This window comes from Athene cunicularia (genome assembly GCF_003259725.1).
Source record: "Athene cunicularia isolate RWA chromosome 3 unlocalized genomic scaffold, athCun1 chr3_part1, whole genome shotgun sequence".
NCBI classification, from domain to species: domain Eukaryota; kingdom Metazoa; phylum Chordata; class Aves; order Strigiformes; family Strigidae; genus Athene; species Athene cunicularia.
This window is the reverse complement of record NW_020799097.1, coordinates 64,064,867-64,077,911: the sequence shown is the minus strand read 5'-3', so window position 1 is coordinate 64,077,911 and position 13,045 is coordinate 64,064,867. Positions and strand designations below refer to the sequence as shown.

The window sequence follows — 13,045 nt, the reverse complement described above, 5'->3', positions numbered from 1 at the left end:
AATAAAGTTATTACGAATCAGAGATGCTTTAAAAATGGGACAAGTGCTTTCTGTTCTGTTATGAACATAGTGTTTACGATCAACTTTGATAAGCAGATACATAATCTCAGAGTACTGCCTATTCCAGCTCTATTTCTGATACAGCAGACCTTAAGCAGCAACTTACTGCATCTTCTGGCACGCTTCTGTGTTACAAATCTGGGAATGTTTGCTTTTATATTATGTAAATTTCTATTTTCATCATGATTATAGAGGTAAATAATTTCTGTGAAGAAAGCTGAAAGCTGGACTATTGTTTTCCTCTGTGCAATAAGGTTGTGTATGGCTTTGTCATGCCCCTTAAAAGTAGCTTCACATGAAGAAACCCCTATATCACTATGCTTGTGAGTAATTTGGAAGAAAGAATTTAAGTAGAGACAGTCATGCTTCTTCAGGAACCATGGAAAGAGTACCTACAGATGAAACATGAGTACTTATTCCTACACCCAAACCCACCTGCAATTCTTTTACTGAATTATTTTGTAGAAGTACACCACTGTCCTATGGCAGAAAATCATTCTTACTGAGACAGTGCTTTGAACTCAACTGCACAGTTGGATTTTCAATTGCTTTTCATTCATTAGATGCTCACTGGGCTGATTCATTTCTCTCCGTCTTCCTCCATCTGTCCCCAGTTTTCTCAACTTTTAATTCTGCAATATTTGTAATGGTTGTTTCACATCTTCTTGGATAATTAGGATTCCCTTGTAGTAGATGCTTCAGTTCTACAGTTTTTCTTATATACTGTAACAGAAGTGTTCTGCCTGGTTTGGGTAATTTCCTTGAAAAGGAAGTGTGGCTTTGTAACCAATATCTCTGCCACTTGACATATTGGAGTAGCCCCTGGTGACTTCTGTAATCACAGCTGAGACCTGGCACTGCAGTATAGTCTGAATGTGACAGATATTGATGCAGACAGTATCAAATAAACAGAGTATCTGAAGGTCACCGGACCTCATCCTCACACCCCACACAATCTGCAAAACCAGGCTTGAGGTGTCTCCCTTGGTGCCCCAAGTCAGGTGGAGAAAAGCTTTTTGTAGAATGGGGAAAGCAATTTTTCTTTTCTCCAACTCCTGATTACTCCTTTAAGTGCACACACAAGTGCCTGCCATGACACTGGGCTAGCACCCCAGTGCCTCATTCCTTACAAACCTTTTCTCTCTCTCAGCTGTTTTAAACCTAATTGGGAGGAAGCATGGCCTGGAGGCAGCTTTCCCTTCTGCAGTGGCATTTCTCTCCCAAATTGCTTAAGTTAATGAAGGTTTTTATGAATTTCAGTGCTTTGAGGTGGGAAAGCCCTTGTGTTTGTTGTGTAAGTACATATAAATATGTGTGCCCACACTATATATGTGTATAAACAATCTATGTACACAACACTCATAAAAAATAAGCATTCACATTACATTTTTCTAGAAATGGCTTTAGAGCCTTTTAAAAGCAGTGCAGGCCTGAAAAAACGCTGCTGTCTTGCGAGAAGCTTGTATTGAAAGAATTACTGGGGCTTTCAGAGGGCTGAGCCCTTTCCTACAGAGCAGCATATATCCCATCTACAGTCTCCCTTATAAAGAAATGCAAGATTGACAGAAGAGGATTATTTCCTTGAAGAAAAGCTCCCATGCTTCAGACTGTGTTTCCAATCCACAAGCTAACATTCGTAACATGTTTTTTATTACCTAAAGAGATTTAACTTTTCTGTTGTTTTACTTTTTGCCTGAAAGTTGCTTTTATTTTTAGTTTTTATTAAATAAAATGTTGGGTCCTGTCCTAAAGGATGCAGAGTCAAAGCATAATAGAATAAATAAATTGTTGTTTATTTATAAACAGCAGGAACGCCTCATGGTAACAGGAAGAAATTAAAGTCGGAAATGATAAACAGTGTTTGCGGCACAATGTCTGGGCATGTCTTTTGTATAGCACTCAGCTTCAAGAGAAAACAGATCGCTTCGACTGAAAACCCATAATAGTAAAAAAACCCCATCTGTTGTAAATAGCTGTGATGTTGCTTTCCATGCCCATATACATCCGTGAGGGAGTAACTATCGGGAGAGGCAGTGATCTAGTACTAGCAACCCTACTTTGGTACTATTCTGCTCTCCAGATGGATAGAGGAATAAAGAAAAGGGGGAAGCACGGTAACTCTGGTCTGGTGGTAGAGATGGAGGTCCCAAAGCAAACACCCCTAAAGCAGAGGAGTCAGGAGATTGCAGAGGGATCTCTGCTTGTGCTGCAGCTGCTACACAACTCCTCTTCCATGTTTTGGGTTTTTTTTTTTCCTCTTTTTTTTTTTTTTTTTTTTTTTTGCCTGGGGGCAGGAGGAGGCAGAGATTGTTTTTTCCTCCAGGTCTTCCTTCTCACCTGCTTCTGGGATTCTCTGGGGTGCCTTGCTGGCAGGAGCAGGGTGGAGAGAAGGCTGCTACTCTTGGGTTTGCTTGGAGCTTGTGACCACCTGCTAGAATAGCCCCAGTAATGTCTTCTTTCATGCCCTGAACCTGCCTGTTCTCAGAGTTTGCCATGAACTAGTACTGTCTTATCAGTAAAAAGCTACATTATGGCTTTCTCTGCCATTACTGGCCTGTAAGCGAGGACCTTATAATGAAAATAGATTTGCAAATGGCTTTTTTGGTTTATAACTGTCTGGTGGAAGGATTTGCACAAGCTGTTGCAACTTCTTTTTCTGGTGCACAAAGTTTTTTGTTTCATTGACTGGTTGGTTTTTTTTAAGTGAAACACTCCATCATGGAGGTGAAAACTGCCACTTTGATAAGGAATGGTTTTTAAAATGACAGTTCTATGGCTACTAATATTGTTAACTGTTTCACCCCTGAAAAATGGGCAAAATTAATCCCTTGAGTATGGCATGAGTTTCTCTAAGACCAAAGCAGTTACTCTTGCTACCTTACTGATCTGTGGCTGATGATTTTGTAGAGTGCATTGGCTGGTTCTTTTGCTGAGCCTCCCAAAATCTGTCTCCTCATAACAGGCTTCTTGCTGAGACCTTGCACATCCTTACAACCTAGTACAGCTGGAGCAAAGCAGTGCTCACGTCTCATCATCCTAATAGGTCACCAGGAGGGGAGAGGGGAAGGAAAGGCAAACTGCCGTGCAGTGGGAGCACTTAATCACTTCAGGGACGATGTCAGTTTCTAAGATAATTAGTTACTGTGCTTTGCTATGCTCAAGACCACGCTTTTTTTCTCTTTCATTAGTATATATTCCTTAGACTGATCAGATATCTTGGATAAATACAGTCCAGGTGTTTTGTTGTGGGTGATTTGTTGGTGTGTTTCTCAAATTACTCTTTATGTAGATCAAAATGTGATAATTTGTGAGGGTATATTTTGCTCCGCAAGCAATCATGATGACTGCAGTGGCAGTAGCCTTTAGTAATACCATAGTCCTATCTTTTTTCTTGTTGTTGTTAGTAAACTTACATTGTTGCATGTATTTCTGTTTGTAGTGTCCTGTCTCTTCCTCAGAAGAAGAAAAGCTTATTACCATCAAAAGGCCTAAAACTCCAGTTTCAAATGAGTTATCAGATATCAACACTCAAACCAACTGGACTAAGTCACTCCCACTGCCAACACCTGAAGAGAAAATGCGACAGCAAGCACAGGCAGTACAAACAGATGTGGTTCCTATTAATGTGACTGGTAGGCTTTTCATTTTGGCAATTACGTTACACTGATGAGGGAGGGAAGGGATAAAAGGGGATACAGTTGGATAGTATTTTGACACTCATACATTTGATGCATGAATTTTTGAATTACATATTGCACTTGTCTGTGAAAACAGTGTTTAAATAGTCTCTCTCCTAAATAAATCAGAAAACCTCAAAATCCCTTAAAATTAGCATTAATGAAGGTAGTCCACAACGTGGGCTTGAAACAGTATTAGATATTCCTGAAATACAAGAAGAAAATTGATAAATAAGTGTTTTGCTGTGGACTGCACTGAAGATATTTAATGGAAAATCAATGTTTTATGCAATGCTAATGATATTTCAGGATTTTCTTCTAGGAATTTTATGTGAGGAAGGTTATCAGGGACTTCTGTATTCCAAAGACTAAATGTTACAATATTAAAGAAAAATCCCTCTAGAGTCCTATTTTTATTGGCAACAAGAGGCTTAGGTGTCAAGGAGAGTAGGGTAAGAACAGCAAAAGTTGATGGGGCTGTGTCTTCGAGCAAGACTGTTGGTAAGACACTCCACTTACGTGACCGTAGTCCACATTTTCTTGTTATGGACTGTGTTTTAACTCTTCATTTTGAAAATGCTTCTTTTACAGTTGCAGAACTCCTGCTTAACTTCTGTGGAAGTTAAATTGTTAAAGCCTAATGCTGAATAGATACTTTATTGTGTGTAAACAGGATTTCTGTGAAAGATTGAATTATCACTTCAGTTTAATAATCACTTTTTCTGCACATTACCAAGATTGTCTGTTATTAGTTATTTCAAATAACTAACCGTTTGCCTGCCAAAACCAGGATGGTATTCAATATCCAATTTATTACAAATGCTATATGACATGCTCTGACTCCACGCTCACTTGTACAATCAGTAGCTTGCAATGTTTGGGGTTTTTTTGAAAGTAAATTAGGTGTTCTCTTTCTCTGCATGACTACCAATGATTTCTTTACCTATATTTTTATAAACTAGTATTTTAAATAGTATTATTTAATAGTATTTAAATAGTATAGGAGCAGTACTTCTGTGACAAATATCAGAGAGCTCTGAGAAATGAATAAGAAATGTTTTTCTAAACAGAAGAAAGTATCTGAAATAAAAAGGATGAAGACAACAGAAAATTACAAACACCCTACCTGTGGAAAATTAATAGAAGGAAAACAAATGCAATGCTGAAACATTACTAGGCTGGTTATCACTACCTAGTAGGATACAGGTGCAGGACGCCAAGTTAGGGAACAACAGATAATCTGATGTAATTGATAAATTTAAGCAGGATTTAGATATTGTGACAGCAGGAACAGGGTATACTTACAGAAAGAGTAATCTGCTGTTCGGTTTAATGACCCTGCATACTGAAAATACATGGGGGCAGTAAACAGATGGAAGGAAAAATTGGGTAAAAGAGATCAAATAACCCTCATAGATTTAATTCAGTGTCACTGGAAACGTTACCGTGTTTGGATAAATTACACTTGTGACTTCAACCACCTTAATTCAACTGGTGTAGCAAACCTTGTTTCCCCTGAATTGTTTGGTTTGCACTCAGCAAACTTGGCGGTTCTCAATTTTTCTGATAAAAATAGTGCACATGCATATTACACCTCACCTTTCTGGAGTGTGCTGTTGAGCATTTGTTCCCTTATAAACATGGTACTTGGAAGGGAGAGAAAGGTAAAGGAAGACTCTACTGTTGCAGTGTGTCGACTGGTCTCTGGGATCCATTGTTTCCTTTCCTGTGGAATAGTTATAGTGCTACTGTGAAACAAGGCAAGCAACAGTAACAGACTACAAGCTACACACAACAACAACAAAAAAAAAAGCTGCTGTCCTTGTTCCTCTTTAAAAAGTCACAATCTGCTCCCCTCCTCTGCCCTCCCACATGCAGAGTGAATTTATTTTGTGAAGTTCCTTATGTTACTGCATGAGGCAAGAAAAAAACCCCGAAAATTCTCTGCCGTTTTTTTCAGCGTGCCGTGGAACAAACCACACGGGTTTTTGTTTTGATTTGGCTTTTTTCTTTGCTTGCTCTTTTTCTCATTCTCCCAGAAGAGAGGTCAAAAAACTCCCATTTTATTACTCCTGGCATGAAATAAAAGGTTAACCTCTGAAGAGGCTGCTGGCAATTGACAGCGTTTTCAGCAGTGAATCGGTAATGATTCTGCTACAATGGCCTCTCACGTGGCTGTGCAGTAAATGCTCGGCAAGTTCAGCTTTCAGGGCTCTTTGGTGAACAGATTGCAACTAATAAAGTAGTAGTAAAAATCTGTTGGATAGCCTAAAGGTGCAGGGGTATTATTGCATTAGTCTGACAAGCTGGTGACTACACATCCAGATTTGGAAGCAGTCTTTGGGAGTGCCTGGGCTGAGCTTATTCTGGCCTGGACAGGGTTGGGCTGAATTTTCAGTGGTGGCCAATCTTCGCTTTTACATATCCTTGGGGTTAAAAGATGTATAATGGTGTCTGCTCTCATGGGTTTTCTGGAACTAACTTTCTTTCCAGATGGACAAGTTTGGTGATGGTGGAGGTGATCAGCACCAGGCTGGATCCTGCAAAACATTTAAACGTTTACTTGAGTCTGGTTTGAGTGGCTTCAGTGAGATTTAAGCACATACTTAAATATTTCCAGTGAATCCAAGGAAACTGAGTAAACTGTATAAGGAATGCCTAGGTGATTTGTTACAAACCTGTAATAGAAGGAGAATCTTAAATCTGCAAAATATATTTAATTTTAACATCTATATTAAAAAAAAAAAAGATGGCAATGAAAAATTGAAAATACTGAGACATTCTCATTTTGCTTGTTGGAATTTATTGAAGCTGCTACTTTGAAATTCTACAAATTTGCACAGTGGCTTTGAAAAAGCCTTTGTGTATCAAAAGCCATTGAAGGTGGATTGGTTGAGTTGGGTAGCTCAGGGGAAGAAGTTACTGTGAATCAACTGACACAGTAACATTTCCCCATGGTCATCCTGTTTGTGCTGTCTGAGGCTTCATGTAAAAGGCTCTCTCCTTGTTTGCACCCTCTACTTACCATTTACATTTTATTCCAGGGCATTCAAAGCTGTATTTTAATTTCCTTGCAACTCGGTGTCTCAGGCGTAATTGTTGGCCTTTGAATGGATAAAGATATGTTCAGAGATGCAAAACTTTCCCCTTCAAATTCTTTGGATTTGTTATTATGCGGCTAGAATTATTATTCTCCTGCATGGCAGGATTGCCTAATGGTCCTGACCCTGACCCCATAAGGGTCCTAACGTCCTAATAGTGGTAATGCCCCAGACAGTGGATAGTCTCTGTTGATATTTCAGGGCTTCTACTAAGCCGGTGGGATCCATAGCTCTCAATTTCATAGATCCTGCTCCCTTAGTCTGCCCAGACTTCAGTCAATCCAAAACTTAGATGAAACTGGCACTTCTTTGTAGCCGCAAGCGTTCTACTTAGCACAAGCGTGGCTTATGAGAGCACAAGGCTTCAGTCAAACAGAGTCAGAGTCTTTATATTTACAGTATGGTGAATGAAACTGCTGTTTTTTCCTTGCATTTTCACAAGTCCACATGCTATACTTTAATATATGACTGTATCCTTAACTATTATAGAGGTAATGAGGTTTTCTATGCTATTTGCATGACACACATCATGCTGATGTGTAGTCAGCCAGGGATAATATTTATGATGTATTCGTTACTGTGCATTAATCACTTTTTAGAGGTAAATAATTTGGTCATAAATTCAAAAAAAGCGTACAAGGCAAAAAACGTGCACATATATCCAGCTTTTTCTGCATTTAAGTTTTAAATGGGTCATCTAAAGGACATTTAGCAGTGCTTAAAAACACTTCGACTTCTCAAAACATGCATGTGAGATATGGGGGTAGTCATTAGATTTTTAGAAGTGACAGCTATAGGGCAAGTTTTATCTTACTGCTAGTAAAATGGCCAAATTATAAACCTCTAACCAAAAGTGAATTCCTAAAGAAAAGCTGCTTAATGATAGTGGTGCTTCTGGGTCCCATTATGATACAACACATGGTCATCATAAGGCTTTGTCTGGCAACGTGCACTTACACACGCATTTTTTCATCTCTTGCTGTTGTATATTTTTCTAATCGTTTATAAAGTTTCAATTTTAAGCAGCTTACACTCTGAAATATTTATGAGACCACAAGATCAGTTTGATCTCTGCATGCTCCATAGGACTTATTTGTATTCATGTTAAAAGATCACCCCCAGAAATGTGGTACACTTGACAGGTTCAGAGCAACTTGGAATGAAAAAGAAATGTCTTGTGTGATTTAATGATGGAGCTGTGCAAAGACATTGTAATAACTGATGCCAATAGCAATGTCTGTTCCTGCATAAACCATTGTGATCTTTCATTTTCATGAGCAGATTTGCTTTTTCTGCAGCTCATTACTTCAAAATAAAACAACAAAACCACACTAAAAGCTACAAAGGGTCAAATTAAAGCAAGGATTCTGTTCACTTTTGTGGAATTAGAGCTGGTCTCACCATTTCTGAGCTGGACTCAGGAAGTCAAAATTCCTTTTAAAACCTGCATTACTGTGTAACATTTATGTGTGTGTAAAGCCTTACTGTGATGATATGTTGTATCTTCCTTCAGTGTAAACCTTCATTGTAGGACCAAGCTAACATCATTTATTAATGCCTTTTTTTCCATTTCTACAACAAAACTAGTGGAAGAAAGTGCATGGTGTCAGTGTGCTTGGAAGTAATGTTGCTTTGCTTGTTCTACCATGTATTAGGGGAGAATTTCGACCGCCAAGCCAGCATTCGGCGGTCTCTAATTTACACAGACACGGTGGTAAGACGGCCGAAGAAAGTCAAAAGGAGAAAGACTATTACAGGAATCCCTGACAACATACAAAAGGAGCTAGGTATGGCTCATCAGAACTGTATTCCGTCCACTGTTCATTGTCACTGCTTATCATTACTTGACTAATAACATTACCAGTGCTCATGAAACCAATACAGTCTGATAGCCGATTATAGTTCCAAATATGTGTGTGCCTCCTTGCCACCTTGTGCATCGGGAAATTAGGACCTTTTTTTCTGTTGACTTCCATCTGTTGAAGGGAACAGGGTATTTGGAAATTGGTGTATTGGTACAATGGAAATCTGCAGGCATGTAAGGTTTCTGGTCGTTAATGCTTTCCTGGAGGTGTGGTCAACTCCCTCAGGATGTTCACTGAAGCATAATTAAGTGAGCAGGCATTTTGACTTGTAAATAATTACTCAGTGGAGTAAAACAATTCATGGATGCCTTCCTGAATCTGCCGAGAGTTGCATCAACAATGAAAAACCCATATATTTTCCAGTTCAGTTTAGATCTAATTGGCGTCCCCCTAAGTATCAGTGTTATTTGATTGGAAGTCATTTACATGGGCTCATTAGCTGTTGCATATATTCCAAAGGAAAAATGCCTATTCGGTCACATTTACACTACCTCAGGCTGTCCTCTTTCACAGTTAGTAGCATACATGATATTCAAAGCTGATGAAGCAGTCTGAATTTTGACAGACCTTCCAGATACTTTTTTCAGAACTCTTTGATTAAACTCTGGTCATTCTGATTTACTTTTTAAAAGGTGTTTCGTTTTTTTTCCAAACAATAACTTCACAGATAAAATGTTGCTCCCTTCCTTTTTTCTTTTTTTTTTTTTTTCTTTTTTTTTTCAGTAGAGGAATATTATATTTTGAAATAGTCTGGCAGAACTTAATTTTAGGTGCTTTACATGTGGAATCATCTCATATATTGATGATTTCAGTGTGTTTTACTACCTTGCATTTTGCATCTCTTTTTTAATTATGTGTTCAATTCTTGGTTCTCTTGTCTAGATTTTTCAGAAGCACAAATATGTAACTTGTCTGGATGGGTTTGAAATGATCTAGAGGGCCAGGCATAGAGAAAGCCAAGAAATGAGCAAGTACATGAAAAGCAGCTGTGCTCTTTCAGCATCTGTAATGAAACAGTGCCCTGCTATGGGAATCCTCTGCTTCAAGAAAGAAAATTCAGTTGGCTTAAACCTGTTAGGACAGCTAAAGTTAGGCAGCTTTAGAATTCATTACCTTTGGATCTCACATAATTATTTTATTTCTAACTGCTGCTCTGAGATTTGTACAAAGCTGTCAGGTGTCTCTGTCCATCTCTTGTTTTGGGATGGATGCTGTTTTGTGCCTGCTGTAGGGAACTTCTGAACCCCTCCTCATAGTGTGAGTTCCCTTCCTTTCTCTTCCTGTACATAGTGGGCTGTGCCACCTGGCAGGAGATACTTTCCAGACCTCTTGGTATAGCATACCTTCCAAGTTCTCTTGGAGGCAAAATCTGAATTTGTTATTTCCTGGGAGAGAATGACACATTTATCAGCCTTGCAGTCAACTATAAGCAAGCTTGAGAGTTAAACAAAATAAAGTAGATTTGTTCTAACCAAACAAAGATCAAAGCTGGAAACAAAACTACATGAAACTTGAATACTGAATTATTCTTAATAAAAGATTCCCTTCTCCTTTTGAGTCTGTCTGAGGCTAATCCCTCAGATACAATGTTGACAGCTTGTTTGAGAATAGCAGAGACAACCTTCATCCTCTATCATCTGTTCAGGATGGATACTTTTTACATTCCCTTCATCCATTTTAAACTAAATTGTTTTGTTCTTTGTCTAGAGCTGAGATGAAGTGACCTGTGCTCCTTAAAAATGCTTGTACCATTTAAACACAAATCTGATACAGGACATCACTTAAACTGTTCATTTTCTGGGTCGTTACAGGGGTCTTGAGTCTAGTGTGTTATTCTGAAAGTGACACACTTACCAAAGTCACAGTTTTTGACGCACATTATCTTTGACACGTGTAGGACCTACCTTGAGAGCAGATAGAGGAGAAAAGCAGAGCAAAGCAGAACTTTTTTTTTTTTCTGCACTACTCTTTGTCACTTGTTGGAGTTCCCGACGCTCTTTCAGGCACATGGGTTTTGAAATGGGTGACAACAGTACTCGCATGGATGTCCAGAGAATGCTTCCTGCTGGAAGTGTTTCCAAAACTTCGAGGTTACATTTGTGACCACTTCAGACAGATGTTTAATTCTGGAAAACATGAACTGTAGTTTACCTGGCAGAATAAACTGAGAATGCATTTGGCATCTATCTTAAAAAGAATTCTTCAATTAATATCTTCAAAGAAGTTTGTGACTTTTGTCAATCTGTTTGCTAAGGGTGACAGGTTTTATGGTCTTGATTTCAGTCTTTCATCTCTGTGCTGAGCGCATCTCATGTTGCACTACTTGAAGGTTTTCCTTGGCTCCTATTTTAAGTTGCAGAAATTTCAGGGCTGGCAGTATCTCACTGTAGGAGCTCTCTCTGGATGGTTCCCTGGCCCACAGCCGGCAGGCACACAGGGCTTCAGCCATCTGCCCTACAGTGGAAGTTGTCTGAGGAGCTTCATGTTGCTTCCATGGTGGTTGTATGTCGTCCAGACAGCAAAATATATGCCAGGAAAACTCTCTGATGGCAGTATCCATCCTGTTAATGTATTACTTTCTATCACTAGAAACAAAAGTGCTCTTTAAAAGCGAACAGTTATCAGTGTCTTCATCTTTATAGATGGGGAAACCAGGCATGCTGCAGTGAAGTAATTTAGCCAGAGTCACCCACCAGGCTGCTGGCAAGGCTGAGAATAAATGAAGTCTCCCCCATCCTTTTCCAGTGCTCCTTCTGCCTTTTTTCCTCGGTCACTCCTCAAATATTTCTGTAGCTGTCCGTTCCCTATTTCTCTTACGCTGTCCCAAAACAAACAATGAGTTGTTTTAAAACATTCCACAGCTCATTTGATCAGAACAAGGATCCGGACTAAACTCCAAATCAAGCAATTGCATTGTGACTATTGACATTCTCCCTGTGGTTCCAGCTGAATAAATCTCTTTGTTTCTCCCCTAAAGCATTGCTGTGAATGGCTATAATATTTACACAAAGATTAAAATCCCTTGGTACACCAAAGTTGCTGTGCACAGGCTAAATAACCAACACATACAGCAGATTCTTGTTACCTCTTGTTTATCCTTCAGAAGGAAGCAGAAACTTGAGAGAACCTCAAAGCTTCAACCAAGCTTGAACTATTTTCATTTCTTGTGAGAGATCCTGGAAGAGCTTCTGCCAGGCCACGCTGCTGGGATTCTCCCCTGGCTGCTTTGGCTCCTTTGGCACAAAAAAGACCAAACAGAAGAGAAAGCTTGCACTGATTGCTGGCCTGAGCTCAGCAGCCGTGGTACCCTTGTAGAATTTAGCCAAATGTACTAAAAGTAGTCATTAACTGCACCCATGAGGCATGTGCTGAAACTATCTTTAAACATTCCTACTTTGAGTGTTGTAATACTGTCGTGTTTTCACAGGTGTCTTCCAGGGATGAACCAGTCTCTCTGCATAGACTGGAAACTTCCGCATTAAAAAATGCTGCATACATAAAATGGGATGTGATGGGATCCTAAGACAAAATAAGAATATGAGATGCCTGCCAGTTTAGAGATGCCAGTTATTTTCTGAACAGTTATTTTTTAACAGCAGGACCCTCTCAGTACTGTTTAGCAGAGCGACACCAAAGTAAGAGGAGAAGGCAAAGAAAGCATTCCTCCCTCTGCCAAACACAGCAATGAAAAAATTAGTTTTGCCTACCTATGAATTACCTTCATTGTCTTACAGAGCCTAAATATTATGTATGTATTAATGGAGTCAGTGTTGGATCAAAACTGCAGAAAGTGCAAGAAACTTTGAGATGATGTTTTACTTCAAGTTTCTCTGCTCTGTGTTGCCATTACCTATTGCTTCTAGCTGTCTTCTTTAGATAAACTGGTATTCTCCCTTCAGGCAGGAAGATGATTCCCAAACACAAAGTGTGGTAGAGATGAGCAGCTCTCTGAGAGAACCTGTTGCAGGCCTTGCTCGTTTCTTGGCTCTTGGTTGTCTTCAGCTTCCTTCACACATTCCAACTCTCCAGATGAAATAAAGGCAGGAAGACACTTTCACATTTCCATGGTCCCTTCTCTGTGTCAGTGCTTCAGGGTCTGGCTCAGACTAATTTTCTTTTTACAAAAGTACCAAGTTACCTGGTTGTGAGTGTTTTTCCAGAGCTCTGCACCGGTGCAGTCCCAGGCACCGATGGACAGCTTCTGGTGTCCTGGACTCCCTCCCTTGCCTTACAGGAGGAGCAGGTCCCAGACCTGAGTAGCAGTTTCACCACAGCTTATCTTCCAGGTAAACCCCAGAGCAGGGGAGAGGAAGCCATCTTCAAGTTTTCCACCTTTTGATTT

General features: G+C 39.5%; 1 protein-coding gene across 11 annotated transcripts in view; it reads left to right on the top strand.

Annotated features, from left to right (window-relative positions):
- The window catches only part of NHSL1 (NHS like 1), a 111,088-nt gene that overhangs the window by 78,816 nt on the left and 19,227 nt on the right, over positions 1–13,045 (top strand). For 8 of the 11 annotated variants that reach the window (XM_026845376.1, XM_026845374.1, XM_026845378.1 and 5 more), the window contains 2 exons: positions 3,500–3,692; positions 8,494–8,625. In XM_026845376.1, coding sequence (XP_026701177.1) covers positions 3,500–3,692; positions 8,494–8,625 — 325 coding nt within the window. The remainder of the gene's footprint in view (positions 1–3,499; positions 3,693–8,493; positions 8,626–13,045) is intronic. The other 3 variants (XM_026845383.1, XM_026845381.1, XM_026845379.1) reach the window with 1 other exon arrangement.